This window comes from Pithys albifrons, chromosome 20 (genome assembly GCF_047495875.1).
Source record: "Pithys albifrons albifrons isolate INPA30051 chromosome 20, PitAlb_v1, whole genome shotgun sequence".
NCBI lineage: Eukaryota > Metazoa > Chordata > Aves > Passeriformes > Thamnophilidae > Pithys > Pithys albifrons.
The window spans coordinates 10,005,887-10,022,794 of NC_092477.1; the positions used below are offsets into that span (position 1 = coordinate 10,005,887).

The 16,908-nt window shown below is 43.4% G+C and overlaps 1 protein-coding gene across 1 annotated transcript in view; it reads right to left on the bottom strand.

Moving 5' to 3' along the window:
• Nucleotides 1-268: 268 nt before the first annotated feature.
• The window catches only part of BRD3 (bromodomain containing 3), a 36,115-nt gene continuing 19,475 nt past the window's right edge, over nucleotides 269-16,908 (bottom strand). Inside the window, exons 5-12 of the mRNA XM_071574693.1 lie at nucleotides 16,244-16,458; nucleotides 14,280-14,651; nucleotides 9,834-9,962; nucleotides 9,248-9,439; nucleotides 8,671-8,906; nucleotides 7,858-8,150; nucleotides 5,926-6,054; nucleotides 269-5,169 (exon numbers count right to left, since the gene is read on the bottom strand). Coding sequence (XP_071430794.1) covers nucleotides 5,054-5,169; nucleotides 5,926-6,054; nucleotides 7,858-8,150; nucleotides 8,671-8,906; nucleotides 9,248-9,439; nucleotides 9,834-9,962; nucleotides 14,280-14,651; nucleotides 16,244-16,458 — 1,682 coding nt within the window. The 3' untranslated portion in view covers nucleotides 269-5,053. The remainder of the gene's footprint in view (nucleotides 5,170-5,925; nucleotides 6,055-7,857; nucleotides 8,151-8,670; nucleotides 8,907-9,247; nucleotides 9,440-9,833; nucleotides 9,963-14,279; nucleotides 14,652-16,243; nucleotides 16,459-16,908) is intronic.

Here is a 16,908-nt window from a genome sequence, read left to right on the forward strand (position 1 = left end):
ACATCAGGTACTGAATTGTGATTTAGAGCCCCCAGGCTTGTCCCCCAGGCAATCAGGTCCCTTAGTGTGACATTCCACTAACAGTTAAACTTGCAAAATAACTTCCAAATTATTCCAAGACTTACAGCACTAGGATTACATAAATTTACATTTTTGTATGGCACTGCTCAGTCAAGGTTTGCAACTGGAGCAAGTGCCACACTTGAAAGAGAAGATGAGGAAAGGGAGGAGGAGATGGGAAAATATGGGATCAAACTGCACACACAAAACAATTTTTCTTTTTATTATGAAAACAAAACAAATGCCCCAGGACAAGGGTCCGTGATTACCAGTAACATCAAAGATTACTTTCTAACTCCTTTTTTTTTAATTCTGTTGTGTTTGAGGCCAGCAATTTGCAATAAACAAGCTAAACTACTTACATTGACTCATTTCTTTTCAGTAACTGACATTTACAGGAATATACTAGAAATGGCACTAAAAAGTTTTAAGAAAAAGAGTTACGGTAAATTTGCATGCACATCATACAGAAAAGTAACATTTTTTTTTAAATATTAAAAAACCCCCAAAATAACAAAACAAAAATACAACAGCAAATCTTTCTGGATTAAGTTATGCCAGTATCAGGGCTGTATTCTAAGTGGCCTGTGTCAAATCCCAGCTGGTGGTTTAATTTATCTTTAAAAATGACATTTTAAAAAGATATGCAAATACCATTTTCTTTAAAAAATGCAGCTCAAGCAAGATAATGCTGCTAGTGTAATGAATCTTAAATTTATCTTTAATGATGCAGAGCCTGCCCACAGTTAGCCCTAGTGGTAACTGCTCATGGTGGAGAATGCAATGAGACTTTAAAATCCAGTACTAAAAAGGTTGGGTTTTATCTTTGTCATGCCCCAATCCCTTCCCCCCAGCTCCAACCCCGACTTTAAAAAACATCATTCCTTTCAAAACAAGGAAAATAAAATTAAAAACTGGTCTAGAAGTCCCCAAAACAGAGAAAGAACTAGATAGGTAACTGCAGTCTGTTTCTACCACATAGAGAACATGGAAGAGACCTCAGGGGGCAACTAAATCATATATTTACACGCACACACATGGTTGTGTTATGTGTGTGTGGGGGGTGTCACACACAGTCCTGAAACATCAGCTCTACAGTTACAAACCCTGTCGGTAGGAAAGGTTAAAACCACATCAATACAAAATTGAAATGATTCTGTATAGACAACATTTGGTTAGCAGAGAACTGTTGTACCCAACAGGATCCTCCAGTCGATGGGTCAGGGCCTGAGCCCACGGGATGCAGATCTCCCTCTGGTCCCACTGAGCCCCGAGACAGGCTGAGTTTACAATCAGAGAAAAGTTTAACAAACTTTTTAAAGGTGCAGTAATGCTGGTTGATTGATAAAGGTCTGTCAGATATTTTGTCAAAACAGGAATTCATCAGAAAAAGCAGTTTCAATAAAACTCTGTGTGTGTATGCATACAGATGAAATCATACTGATTTCAGTGAAATTTCCCCTGCAAAACAAAGTTAAACTTTGTTCATTCAAGAAAAAATTCTGCCATAAAAATTTTTTTCTTTCTTTTTTTATTCTTAAGTTTAAAAATGTTATTTCAAATGTTCTGTGTTTGATAATTTTAAAGTTATTTTGTGACATCTGGACTGACATGTCATGCAATACAAACTGAGTTAAATAAATGCTCTATTGTTTCAGTTCCCAACTCATTAAGGGTTGCTGCTACTTACTATGGACTGGAAACATCTCTTCTGTCCTGGAGACACTTGGGAAATACAAGAGGCACCACTATGGACATGGTGGGGGATAATGAGCACTATGAACAACATGAGAATGGAAAAGTGTAAGAACAACATTTGGAAATGAAGAGTCATCAATTTCTTTCCTGAAATGACGGTCATGCCAAAATGGATTCCTCCTGTGAAGGGCTATTTCGTAGGGAACACTTTCCATGAAAACAGTTTCCCACTAAGTGGTAGCTCAAGTTGCAGCTGGTTAATCAAAGATATGCAGGTGGTTCTTCACACTCTGTAGTGGTGGTTTTGGCAGGTTGTTTTTCTTGAAAATCCCCAAGCTGGGATGGTTTTCCAGCTAAAAGAGGGATCCTCCTCCAGTGCTGCAGCCAGTCGCAGGCCAGGCCCCTTCCCATCACTTCACATGTGGTCCCCAAGCCCTTGGCTTCACCCTTTCCACTGATTTTGGTGAACAGACTTGTGGATCCCAGGGGAATGTCCATGTCCTTGCTGTGCTCCAGGGAAGTTGTCCTTGATGCTGGAGGATGGTGAGATGCTGCAGAGCCACATTCCCAGGCCTAGTGTGGCAGCAATGCCGGGGAGATGCTCTTGCGACCAACACGTCCCATCAACAGCATAGCTCAGGTTAATGAACACAGAAAAAGGTTCCAAGCAGGGAAAACTGGGAGCTTGTTTATCCAAGTTGTCATGGCAGTGAGTTGGTTGCAATTAGTTTAACTAAAACACTAGTTGGTTTTCATAATGCAAGTCTCAGACAAAAGGAGAAACACAGATGAAACCCAACCCCATTAAAAAGAAACCCAAGCTCTTAATTAGGTGAATATTACATTTCTTCATAGTAAATTCTGAAAATATATTACCAAGGATCTGTATGGGAGAAGGATTTTTTAAGGGTAGAATTTAAAAAAATATAGGAACTAAAATAACCCCATTGCTAATGGAACAGAAAAATCATTGACTTCAGTAAGAATCAGAACATTTTTCTTTCAAATACTGTGGGGAAAAAAATCTGAAGGCTTGAGAGCCTCCTGCCCACTGTGGTCAGCCCCAGATTTTGAAAGGCTGATAGCCAAGGTCCAGCTAATCAGACCTTGGCTGATGGGCAGTAAAGTGGCTGGTGGATGCAGTTGGAAATGCAAACCATGGAATGCAAAGAACAGGCTGGCCCTGTGCTTCCCAACTTCCCAGCACAGGGACATCACCCAGATCCCACATTTGCACCACGAGGCATCTGGCAAACCACTGAGACACCACAGGAAGGTGAATTTTAGGGCTACCCCACAGCAGAGGGGCAGCCTTAGGGGCTGGTGCTTGAGAAGGAAAGGCATACATTTCTGTTAAACTCTCTATATTTTTACTTTACAATAAAAAGAATTTACAATAAACTTCTGCCCCTCATATTACAAATTTTATATAATTATAGAACGGGTGTTTTCCTGAAGTTGGATTATAAAAGGATAAAACCCCCACTGTTCTACAAAAAAAAAAAGGGTGGGGGGGAAAGATCATTGGAAATATTATTGAGAATCTAATGTGTTGCATTAAGAAATTGTATCTGACTATATGTCTCCAAAATCTGTACAAAACAGGAAAAAAAGGGGGCTGGGGTGAAAAGAAGAGAGAAAAAAATCTAAAAATGAACACACCAAATGTGACAGAGCATCACACACACGACAGACTGGACTGTAGCACCTGTAGGTATAAAGTCCAAGGTATATAAATTAAGTTGCAGATTTTTATTCACTTTGTTGTTGTTTGTTTGTTTTTTTAAATCTGGTTCAAACCTCATTAAAAGTCTGCATGTCTGCTGGCCTGCAGAGATGCAGCTTTGCTTTTGTTGTTAGGCTTTATTACATTTTAAATGACCAGTGAGTTTCAATAAATAAAGTCATGGTATATACAAGAAATTAGGGATACTGAAAACAACAGAGTGTATTGCAGCAGTGCAGGTCAAAACATTAGGCTGGACTCAAAAAACAGCAAGAGTTAAAAAATTAGTTCTTTTCTTCCTTTTCTCCCTCCCCTCTTTATTTCTTTTCAGTGAGGTAAAGCATTTCAGTGCCTGGAAACCTGCACCCTGCATGACAGAGAAGGAGCATTCCCTCACTACTGAAACAATAAGGAGAAGAGGAAAAAAGCAAACTCAAGCAAAAAACCCAAACCCACACAAAATCCTTCACTTCCCCTGCCAGCTCAACCTCAGCTGGAGCTCAAGTGCTGCTTTATTTTAAGCCCACACTGAGGTGCTTGTCATGGAGAAAATCCCTAAGCATGTGTCCAGTAATGAGCACATGACTTGACTTGGTCACTGCAGGATTGCTCCAATGTCCAGCTGACAACTTCCAGCCAAAAACTGTTTTCTCAGTTCAGTGAAAACTTTCATGGAGAGCATCCATTTCCTGGAAATTATCTATTTAATGTTAAAAATAACATTCCCAAGAAACTTGAGTGTCCCTTGCTTCCTTCTTCCCAATGAGTCCCCATATAAAAATGAAACTTTTGAGTGGAAAACCAAGAAATGCAACCACTTATATTGCTCATGTGCTTAAAAGTTAAAATCATGCTTAAATACCTTCCTGAACAGGTGCCTATGCCTCTACCAAGATTTAAAAAAAAGCAAAACCAAAGCATGTTAGCAATCCACAGTACATGAGAATTTTTTTGATTTTTTTTTGTTTTTATGTAAAAAGATGATAGCATCTGACATTTCATCACACTGTAGACTTCGAGATTAAGAATACTAGTGCTAATAACAAATACACCAACTAGTTCAAAAGCTAACATCTTTCAGATACAGTACCATTTTACAGAAAGTTCTTTTAAAAAAGATGTTTTTTTACCTTGTGTGAGCCAGGCAGGCTTATTAAAAGAGAACATTCTGGGGAGAGCAAAGGGGTGGGAGGGAAATGTACTACAAACCTTGCAGAATTTTCTATTTATCTCCTGCTAAGAGCTCAAAGTTCTTCCATTTTCAACAAATTTTCTTCAGATAAATGTATTTTAGAGACTTTATGCAAAGGGAACTATTTGCCATAAAGTCTAAGTCACGCACACACGCAAAGATCTTTGACCTATTAAAAGAGAGCCCTCCCCCCAAAAAGTGGAAGATACCTTTTATAACACTGAATTACAAAATAAAATAAAAAAAGTCAGAGAAAGAGAGAGGGGATAAAACCTGACCACCGTGGGAGGAGAGCAGTACGTTAAGGAGGGGAAGGAACACCTCAGAGCATCAAGGAGGGGGTGTCCGTTTGTGTTTTGTGTCCCAGTGTCCATAACTCATTCCGAATCGCTGCTGTCTGAGCTGGAGCCGCTGGAGCTGCTGCTCCCAGACTCGGAGGAGCTGCTGCTGCTGAGCCGGGAAGGGCCTCCAGAGGGAGTGGAACCGGATTTCTCTGCGGGGAAGAAGGGGGCGATGTGGTTACTCGCAAGGAATTGAAATAGAGAAGGTTTGCCCACAGCCTTCATCCTCCATGGCTTTGTTCCCTGTTTTCCCTGGGAAGCTTATTTACCACAGCTCTTGCTTGTGGCCACAAGCCTGTCCTGTCAATGCATGGCAGGGTTCCTCGGGCTGCAGGTGGCCATGGAGGTTTGGGATCCACACAGGAGCTCTACAGGAGGGCAATGTCCCCCTACAGCCCTTCAGGTTCAGGTGAGACAGCACAGAGCATCCTGTGCTGTGCCTGCAGCCTTTGTGCTTCAGTGCAACTCTGAGCACAGGAAAAACCCCCTCCTGACTTCTGCAAAGCTGAAAACAGCTTTGTTTGCAGTGGAGGAACCTTTTGTAGCATCTTTCACTATGGAACTATGTGGGGCTTGGGCTTTCTTTAATCCCACAAGGGAGAAAAATCACACGTTAGATGCTCTGTGGTACTAGTTGACATGCACAGGCTAACACAGAGGGGATCCTCCTCCTTCTGAAGGAAAAACTGCCTACAAGACACATCACATCTACCACCTAGAAGTTTCCACCTGGACAGGGACCAAAGCAGCACTCACAAGAGCACCTCAGTGCCCAGCAGTAACTCCCTGACCAACTGGAGTATCTGTCACAATCCCAAGGCTACAAGAAGGTCAAGGTTTTGTCTCCATGAGTCTGTCTACACACATGACTTTGGGGGCTATTTTTATAGTAAAACCAAAGCCATTACCTTTCTTTGCAGGTTTCTTGTTGTTGTTTAGCTGCCCACTGACATCCTGTAACCGTTTTTCTAGTTCTTTCTTCTTTTCCTGAGCTAACTCTTCTTTTGACTTTGCTGCTTGCTTTTTTCCACCTGCAGCTGTGGAGGAGGAACACACAAGTTTCTGAAACTGCAGGAATGCAGGGAAAAAGAGTGGACATCACTATTTTACAGGGCATGTAAATCTGTGTGAACACACTGCAGTGACACTGCTAAGATCAATCAAGTGATCACACAGCAACTACACATCCCAGATAGAAGACAACATATGAAGTTGCCTGATTCAATCACCACCATTCTGCAACATGCATTTTTCAAGAGAGATCTTCTGGAAAGTATTTTAGAAGATAGAAATATCCATGTAATAACCTTGTCATTACAGGTTACTTACCAGCCAGTTATATGGTCAATAATTACACATTTGTAATTACAGAATTGTTACATGGGTTTTCTGCCCTGTAAAATAAAGTGTCCCATTAAAGGTTGTCAGGAGCAAAGCATCTGCCATTAAAACTTCCGATACCTCACGCAAGAATCTACTGTGGTTTGTGTTGCTCTAAATATAAAACAAAACAAACAAGGACAAATTAGAAACCAAGTGAAGCAAAGGCTGGCAGACAACAGGAATGTAGCTGCATCAGGATGGAAACGGTGAGAAATACCAGCAATGCTGCAGAGGAAATATTCCTCCAAAGAAGGAATAATTGAACACAGGTGCTGGCCAGTATCAGAAACATGACAGGGTCCAGATATTTTGCCTGATCCAGCAAGGAAATGCCTATTTTTCTGTGCACTTACTTTTAAGTAATGATTTATAGAGAAAGAAACTGGAAAGCACAGTCCTAAGAGGGTGCATACCCCTGAACACTCAACTCAGTAGTCAAGCTGGGGTCAGGCACTGCAGGCTCACAGAGTGCACAACTGAGGTTATCTGTGTTACTATGTGCTTTGGTTCCAAAACTAAACGATGCTTCTTGTTCCTAACCCCTCTGGAAAATCCTTCCCTGAGCTTTTCCAACAGTGAAGGATTCAGGGGAAAAAAAAAATTAAAGCAGCACATTAGAAAAAAAAGAGCAAAAAAGGGTTAAAGTCTGTGCTTTGCTTAGGCCTATGTGAGAATCCTGTGGGGAAGAAATGGAGGTGCTCTGAAAGAGTGGGGAGTGGCTTTTGTGTCATGGCCTTAATAGAACAATTCCCTAAACTAACAGAGCCAGCACCACTCCAGGTAAGGGATACTACTGCAGTTTAGCTGGAGCTAAACTCTCAAGGGGCTGTGACAATTCACTTTGTGGAGGAGGCACAGAGACAAGTCTGTCCCTCACTGAACCACACACTCAGCAGCACATGAACATTAACCCTCTGATCTGATGGAGATTGAGGGCAATACAGTGATCAGGCCATGTAGGAAGAACCGTTTTGGGGTGAATATACAACCCAGACACTTATACCCAGAATCCACAGGTTGCCCAGGTAACTTTGTGCAAGTTATTTATTCCCTTGGTGGTTTGGATCCCAACCATGCTTTATGTTTCCTTCCTAATTAGATGCTAAACTATTCAGGATAAGAAACTGATCCTTACAGATGTGTACATATAACACCTAACACAATGAGACCGAAAACTTTACAGTGCCTTCCAGAGCCTGGATAATTAATAAAGGCATCACACAGGTCTTGCAGAGGAACACAACAGCTCTCCAGGTCTCTGCAGCACGACATCATGGGAAGAAAGAACAGAAAAAACCCAGAAAGTTTCTGTACATTTTCTTGGGAGAAAAGAACTCTAAAAGTCCTGTCATCACATACCCAAGAGCTGGATAAGAGAATCTCAACACACATGCCCTGACTCCAAAGCTGAGCCCAAGAGCTGGCTGGGGGAACACATGCCCCAGGAGGGAACTTACAAAATGGTTTCCTTTGTTTTTTCTGTAAACAAGATTTCACGTATCTCTCCAGTTCTCGCAAAGTTGTGGGCTTCAATGTTTCAAAATCTATTTCTATCTCATCGGGGTTGGAGTCTCTGAGGGAAGGTTCCCGTGACTGGATGATGTGCACCACCCTGCCGAGCTTCTCCCCAGGCAGGCGGTTGATGTCCAAGCTGAGCTGTCGTTTTTCATCATAGGTCATGGGCAGACCTTCCTCCTCCTCATCTGAGTCGTAGGTTGCAGACGCCTGTTTTCCTCCTTTCTTGGGCTGCCTGGGGAGGTTGTCAAGCATGAAAACATCCATGGGTACATAGAAGCAATGAATTCTTTTTTTTTTTTAACTCCCTTGTAACAAACATTACAATGCTCTTGGCTTTGAACCTGTTGTCAGATGGCTTGAACAGCACCACAACTGCTGAAAAAGTTCAGCAATCTGAGATCAGCTGTTTCATTCCTATTATATTTTAGCCCTGTGAAGCGTGACAACAAGCCCCAGTAGCAGCAGGGGGGCAGCAATGAAGTGGCATGTTCTTGGTGGCTGCACAAAAGGCAAAACCCAAAACCTTATCCGAGAGCGATCAGGCAGGGATTCTAAGAGTTGGAGAGTGAAAACGTAATAGTTCCACTGCCAGCTCTAACTTAAAGACTCCCTGGAGTTGTCTGGGAATGGGGACACTATTCAACAGCAAATTAACTACTCTGACAACTGAGCTTCCCCAGGAATTAATTAAGACCAGGACTGGAAGCTCTTGGCTCTCCCCTCAAGGCACCTCGTGGAAGGCAGGCTCTCACCTGTTTGCTGGGGTTGTGCTGTTTGCTTTCTTAGCTGGGGCTTTCTTCTGTTGGGTTTGTTTTGGTGGTTGAGCCACCTTGGGTTTCTTGTCCTCCTCAGTTTTTAATTTGTGCTTTTCTTTTTCCTTCTCTTTATCTTTCTTTTTCTTCTCTTTTTCCTTCTTCTCTTTTTTTTTCTTTGGTTTGTTCACTGGCGCTTGTGACAGTGCAGCCAATTGCTCGTGCACAGCCTTCAGCTGGGGGAGAATAGGCAAAAAATTAGTCAGATTTCAAGGCAAGATAACTAACTGATGCCTCCATATACCCTTCTTCTACATCCCAAGCTATAAGTATATCCTTAAGTCAGTGATCATGCAGCTCATGCTCCAGGATCCCAAAAGGAAGCACAGAGAGAAAACTATCATGACATCAAACATGCACTTATTGCACAGCTGAGCATTTTTCCTGTACAGCTGGGAGAAGGGGAGGGTGTTTTTCTGAATCCCAGCCTAGATGGGTTTTTTAAGAAGAAAATCAACCCCTTCCTTCTTCCGTGCCTTTTCTACTGCACTGACACACAACTCAGCTGTTGCAGTACCTGCTCCTGAAGCTCTGCCAGCCGAGTCGCCCGCTCTTCCTCCGAGTCGGAGCTATCCGAGTCAGAAGAGCTCTCCTCACTGCTGTGACTGCTCTCTGTGCTTTTGCTCACCACTGGTGCTGTTGGTGGAGGTGGAGGGGGGGCCTCTGCTGGTTCATCAGGCATTTTTGCGAACCTCATCTCAAAGACATCCTGCAAAAAGGATGTGACAAAAGGGTCCTGAGTCACAAACAGCTCACTTTGACCTTTAAAGACATCAGGGTCAGGTATTACTGCACTACAGAAGTGCTATACAAGTAAATAATAATATTCAGAATATGTATGGCCATCTGTAAGGCCAAGAAAATTCACTCATTACTTTAACAGTAAAGACTACAACATTTTAGAAGCAGAACATGACATTAGGCCATGCCATGGGAAGAGCACAACAACTCTGCTGCAGAGCACAAAGCTCTTTCCAAGGGCTGGAGGAATCATCCCCTCTCCCTTGTTGGTGCCAAGAGTAGACCCACACCCGGATCTCTGAATTGATGTGTCATAGCTGAATTAAACAAATTCTAGAAGGTGCATTTGCCAACATCTTTACCTGGAGCTTCCTGGCCATTGCTACCACTTCATGGTCTGGAGGATTGTACTTGTAACAATTAGAGAACATTAACCGAATATCTGCTGCGAAACCTTGAGCGTCCTGGTATTCCCGACTGTCCATTTTCTTCTGCAAACAAACAAGTCAAAAGGAAAGGGGAGAAAAAGCCATGAGCAAAAGGCATTTGTAGCAAATACAGGTAGGACGTGTATCTTGGAGACAGAACAGACTCAAAAATCTCATTTGTCTACAAGAATGGAAGTTTGATCTGGGTTTTCAGTTCCTAAATAACACTGAGTTTCTGCTTTATGAAACAAGCAAACAAACAGCAGACAACCAAAGAAGCTGGTATTGCTCCATAACAGTTTAAACATTAAGATTCTCAATCTGAGTTGTTTTCTAAGCAGTAAAATATAAATCTGTCAGTGTCCACATTCTAATAGAAATAATTTATAAATCATTTAGAAAAAGTTTGTTGGATCAGAAACTAATACAAACAAGGATAATGGATAGAAAGGGCAAGAGTCAACAAGAAATTTATAGGAGTGAGTATTTTACCCTGTAAATCTGAAAGAGCAGAAAAGATAATGAAAACCTAACTCTGACTTCTTGTCCAAGTGATAGAGAACAAATACAGAATTCCCCCTTTATGAACCTATTCATAATGTTATTTCCTAGTGTAGTGAGAATGAGTATCAGGAGCTAAATATTTGCACCTTGTTCCTTTCTCTTATTTCTCAGCTCTCATTTCCGTCCATTTCTCTTGCTGTTTGGGACTGAATGACATGGGTTTAGAGAACAGTTGATAGTACTCCTAGCACTTAATTGATTTTATGCATATATTACTACTATGTATAAAACCTTAGCTCCAATTACTCCTGCTGAAAGGAAAGAGAAACCAAGACTAGATTTCATTTGCATTTAAAAGACCTGGGTTTAAAGAAATTCTCTATTTGCCAAGTGCTCACAGGCCTCCCCTTTGTATGTCCTGTGCACCTGTATCCCCAGTGAAGGGAAGGGGCTGACTGGCACACAGGCTGCAGACATGATGGGGACAGACATTCCCCATCCCAGCAGAAATCAGGGATGTTTAAGGTCTGTTACCCATCCCAAACACAAGCAAAATTCCCATTTGTCCAATGGAAGCTACAGAAATTTCACATCTACATGGGAGACCTTATAACTATTTTGGAACACTGTAATGGCTCCTAGAACTGTTTTTGTTGGGAATAGGGCAGAATTTCACCTCCACGGATGCAGCTTCTGAGGAACCTCTGCAGTGTGGTGACATTCCTGCAGCCTTGCTCCCTGCCATGCTGCAGCCAGACATCTGTCAGACTTTTGTCAGGAGAACTCATTCTCTTGGTGAATAAACCAGGAGACAGCCTGGGAGCCACAGTACAAAGGTAGAAAGGGAAATAGGTTTGTGGTGCTCCCGTCTGAAAAGCATCTCAGGCCAAATCCAAAGCAAAACGTGTTCAAATGAAAGGGGCTGTTTATTTTAAAATACATCTTACTGCAAGAAAGGCCTTTTTATATTTTTTTGGCATATTCAGTGGCTGATTACTGCCTCTGAAATACATTCTGAGGCTTTGCTTTTCATCCAAACTCAATACTTTTCTAGCCCAACAGTTTTAATCTGTGGATTTTTGTTTTGTTGTCTTGTAAAGAACAATTAACTAAACAAAAGAAATAATGGCACTTTAAATTGGCAGGCTGGAATATCTTTGGTTACAAATACATTTTGAGATATCCAGCTGCTAAAAAAAAAAGAGATTAAATTGACAATTGCAAATCAGGAGTCACAGACAAGCAGGACTGGCAAAGGTACAGGGCAAGCAAGCTCAGCCATTCTCTGTCCCACACAATATCTAGCACAGCAATCTCATTTTTATCTTAACAATAGTTTAATAACTTTTAATGTTCATAAATATACTTCCTAATAGCTAATGTGCCTCTTGCTCTAAGGTAAGTCTTTGCCCTCCCACAGAGGGGGAAGAATGTGTCCTCACAACAAATGTGTCCTCACTTTCAAGACCATGAGCTCAGCTGTTCCAAAACGACAGCAACTCACAGCAAGAAAATTAACCAGTGAGCACAGTCAGATCCCCCAAAGGTAGTGCTTTACTGCAAGTATAAATCCTCTTGCACAGCAACAGACTGTTGCTTGTTCACCACTGAGTAAACCAAAGGCAGAGACATCCACATTGCTGCTGCTGTGACCTGGCAGCCAAAGGATGGAGCAGAAGAGGAGCTCCAGGTTCCCCCAGCTCCAACATGGGCACAGCACCTGCCTCCCACTGCCAAAGCTCCCCAGCAACACAGAGGGGACATGGATGTTCTACAATGGGCCCTGCCTGCCTGGGGACAGGGTGTAGCAGCACAGGTACAGCTTTCAATGCAAGCTTTTCACTCATTACAGGAAGTCAGAGCTGCTGCCTGGAAGTGTAACTCATGCCTCTGCCTCCCTTCTCTTTTCCCGCTTCCATCCTTTCCTCTCCTCCTCCAGACAGTTCTGCTCTTTCCCTCTCTGTTATGGCCATCAAAGAATTCAGGTAGAGATGACTCTTGGATCCTGTTCCTTCAGCTATTCTCACTCTCAGTCCTACCTTCAGCAGAGCATTCCAGCACATCCCTCTGCTCAGCTACAGCCCCTCAAGCTCACCTGCCACTGGCACAGTCACAACAGCCAAGCTGCCTCCTCCACCAACCCCAGAGAAAACAACCTCCAAATCCTCCTGAATTCACCTCTGCTGTGTGCACAGCCTGGGAAAAAAGTGCTCCTGGACATGAAGGATATTCTCAGAGGAAAATCAAATCTTACATAAGCAAAGAACCAAATGGACAAGACATATTATAGCTACAGCAATGCTTGTGTTTTACTTTCTCACATAATTCCTTCCAGATTAGTTTGAAGACCATTAGTTGTGCTGCTTTATCACAGCCATTGTCACTTGTGCAGAATTAAATTTAAAACCTTTCAGAGCCATGGAGAACGTCCCTGACACTGGAAAATTACACTGCCTGTAAATGGCAGGTTTCTGTTCCACAGAGTTAACATATTATGGACTGCATCTCAGAGAAGTCACACTGTGATCTACAGGCCAAGAGCAATGATAATAAAACACTCCATAAAAGACCAATACCAGACAGCACTTCAAACGAGTTTATTAAGAAAAATACTGCCACATGGAAAGACAAACCCAGAGTCTTTATGTATAAAAGACTTTACTGGGTCTGTCATTAACCTGCCTCCAGTTTTCTGTCCTACACTAGACAGCCACAGAGGGAGACATCACCTGCACTTGCAGATAAAGGGCAGAGTTGTACTATTTTAAAAAAATGAAGTCAGAACTATAAAGAGATTTAAGTGTGAAGAACTCACCAAGAAATCACAGCTTCGCACCTACATTTTGCAGAATACAGCACAAAATCTCTTGCAATAAGAAGTTGCCTAAGTGCACATGGAAATCACTGTGCTGAGAGGGTCAGAATTTCACTCTCCATCTCTAATCTTATTACATTCATCTGGGACTAGATCTACCAGGCTGCAGATATCTCTGGAAATCCACAGCATCCTTAGGAAGAACACCTGCAGCAACACAGCTGAATGGCAGGGCACACCTGAGTGTGACATGCTGGTTCCAGATACTACCAAGGATTTGCCAAGGAACACAAAAGGAATCAAACACAGCTGCCCTCCTGGACATTCAGACAATCCCAAGCATTGGCTCACTGGCAGCAAGACCCTTCTGGCACACTAGTGAAAGCCACCAGCCACACTTTAACCTCCTCCACCAACACAGATTCCAATGGTTGGCTCACAAGCAGAAGATGGGAACTAGAAAGATATAGCTTTGCTACATGAATATCTAGGAGGGATTCAGAAAACCTCCCAGTCTACTAGGAAGAACACCTTGAACATAGAGCTGTATTAAGCTAAACTCTTGAAGAGCCAACCATGAACCCTGCACCCACCATGTTACTCCTCCTCTCCTCGAGTACCAGACCATCACATCACAGCTGGAATTGCTCAGTGTAAGCCTATCTGGATCACACATCATGCCAACAAGTAGGTAGGCAGCAGTTTCTGGAAATGAGATACTATCAATTGAATCCTATGAAATACAGCACCTCCTCTTCTCAGAGTGCAACACAATCCCAAGGACACCAGTTAAATAGCTGGACTGTTCACAAAAAGGAGAGGATGCCACCTTACTTTGCTTTGTGTACATCACCTGCTTTGCAGGGCAGGAAAAAAAAGCTGCCCCAGGTTATGGCGGAAAAAAAAGGAGAAGGAAGGTAAACAAAATATAAAAGTATCCACCTGATATCCAAACAAGTTCAGTTTCCACCCTCATCCCTTCCCCCTCCCCCAGCAGGAGCCAGTCCTCTTGAAACCAGAAGGCTGTGACACTGCAAAAGAGGTGGTAAATGTGGACGTACTTTCACAGTACTGAGATCCATGGGGTGTTTGATAATATCATGATAGTCATGTAATTCCAAGGCCTCTGCATCAACGGGCTTGTAAAAGGGCCATGCATAGGCTGCGTGCTTCTTAGAAAGCATCTCCTTGAGGATGCTGTCACAGTACTTGAGGTGCTCAGAGAGTTTGCCCTTCTTCCCTGCGTGCTGGGGGACCTCTCCGTCTTCAAGGTCTTTCTTTGGTGGTTTGATGGGCCGGCCGCCGCTCTCGCGCCGCGCGATGATTTTGGCCTGTTTGGGGTCCGAGAGGGGCGTGGGGGACTCGCTCCGGCTGGCAGTGATGGCAGAGGTGGTGGGCGTTGTCGTGTCTGCTTTCCGCTTCACTCCCTTTTTCTGGAACAGCAGATAGACAGCTCCGTGAGTACATACCCAGCTCAGACCAGCAGAAAATCCAGCACAGTTGTCTTATTTTTCGCCTGTCCTCTCACAGAAAATGCAGTTACTTCACTGGGATAAATGGGACTTGTGACCAGAGGCTTCAACACTCAATTCAGTGACTACAACATAATGTATTAAGCACATCACCTGAGCCACGTTTCCAACCCAACCCCAACCACAATGCAAAATGTGTTAGCTCTATGTATTTCACTGAGATTTAAACCAAGGGCTCTTACCTCGTGTTTGCCAAGGCAAAGGAGTGCACCCAGTCGACTACTGCTGCTCAGCTGATGCATCGTGACTTAGTAAGTGTCAGTAACTTAACCACATGTCTGAGTCCCCAGTGGCAGGATCAGGCTATAAGTTCTGAACCAAAGCATATTAATCACCAAAGACCCATGAGCTCTCACTCCCCTGTATTTAGTGGGTGTGCTAAGGTAGATTTTGCCTTAAGCAAATAAACCCTTGCACATAAATTCAAGCTGTGACTGTCCAGTCAGCCCTCTTGTGCTCCTATGCAGGACTTATTTCTCTGGAGAGGGAGAAAGGGAGGAAAAAGTTCCTTAGAGAAATCTAAGGGAAATCTTAAGTAAATCCCAATCCATTAATTTTGCAGCATATATTTGGCAAACTCACTTCTGGTTTCATCCTTGAGTTTTAAAATTAGATTGATTCTCAGAAGCAAGTTATTTGGACAAAAACTGAAGTAGAACAGCTCAGCTGCAAGATCTAACTTACAATTTCTCTAGTAATTCCCAAAGTATGGGTTAAATAAGCAAAAAAAAAAAATTAGTGGTTGTGCTGGTCCAAGCAACCTCACACTGGGGAGCAGCAGTGCTGTTGCAGTTCATTCTCCAGCACAGAAAAAACCCCAGCAGCTTTCTCTGAGCTATGCTTTCATCATTTTTAAAGCAATACACAGCTTGGTAAGAAAATTCCAATTATTTAGAGCAACGTTTTCATTTACCCATAAATTAACATAATAAATAGCAAAACACCAGTGACAACTCCCAAAAGATTACTCAGTAAGGAAGACAGAACTAATGCACCCAAAACCTGCAGGCAACACCAGTCTCCTCCAACTGGAGTGACAGGCTTGGCTTGAACTGGTTTAAAGCAGAGAGGAACATTCCTAGTGCTGGAGCCTGCAAATCTTAAAGGAACAGCCCCAGTAAAATCAGGGGCTCAGTTACAGAGATGCTTTGGTGCAAAATAGGGGGGAACCTCCAATAGCCTTCTGGTTCCTGCAGCACCAGTGCTGGGGGAAGGCTGTGGTCACAGGGGAGCTTGGAGCTGGGCTGGAGCAATTACAGTTGGCATCACCTTGACTGGGCTATGATAAAACCACCAAAACTCTTCTCAACCCTCTCAAACTTGACAGTGACCACTCATATGAGCACACCCCAAAAGGACAACAGTGGCCAGAGAGGCAGTGTCCCATGTGAAGAGAAGGAATGCACATAACCAGCAGTGAGGGGATGAAACCCAAGCACTCCTCAGCAATACTGCCTCCTGAAGAAGAGGAAGGGGTCGAGTTCTCCATTTACCTTGATGACTGGTGGCGTGGGAGGCACCACGGGCATGATGGGAGCGGCAGGAGGAGGGGGAGCGGCGGCAGGAGGGGCAGTGACAGGCGGGACATTCGCAGTGATGGTTGGCACGGGGGTGGCAGCAATGACGGGCGTCTGAGACACGGCTGGAGGGACGTTCTGGAACGGGGCCGGCGGGGAGACGGAAGACACGGCCACGGCTTGCTGTGCTCCTTCAGAGGACAGAGAGAAAATACACTGCACTGAACTGATGGTTACTAGTGCTGATGGGACTCTGGGGACACAGTGAAACATGGTGTGACTCTTGGGGATATCCTGTGCAGGGTTGAGAGTTGGACTTAATGATCCTTGTGGGTCCCTTCCAACTCAGCATATTCTGTGATTCCAGTGGTGCCAGTGGACTGTGCACTCATGGGCTTGGCAAAGAGCTCCCAGTTCAGGGCCATAAGAACAGTACAAAGGACACTGATTTGCTTGGTGCTGTTACCCAGTGCACAAAAGAAATGAGAAATCTCTGACTTAAGTCCTTGTATCATGAGCTGTAGGTCAGCACATGCAAGCAAAATACTTCCAGCTTTGCACGTGGGGGGTGTGCTGCTCTGGGACAGTTCTCATGCCTCTCATGCTCTCAGAGCTACATCAAGTTCAGCAAAAGAGCAGGA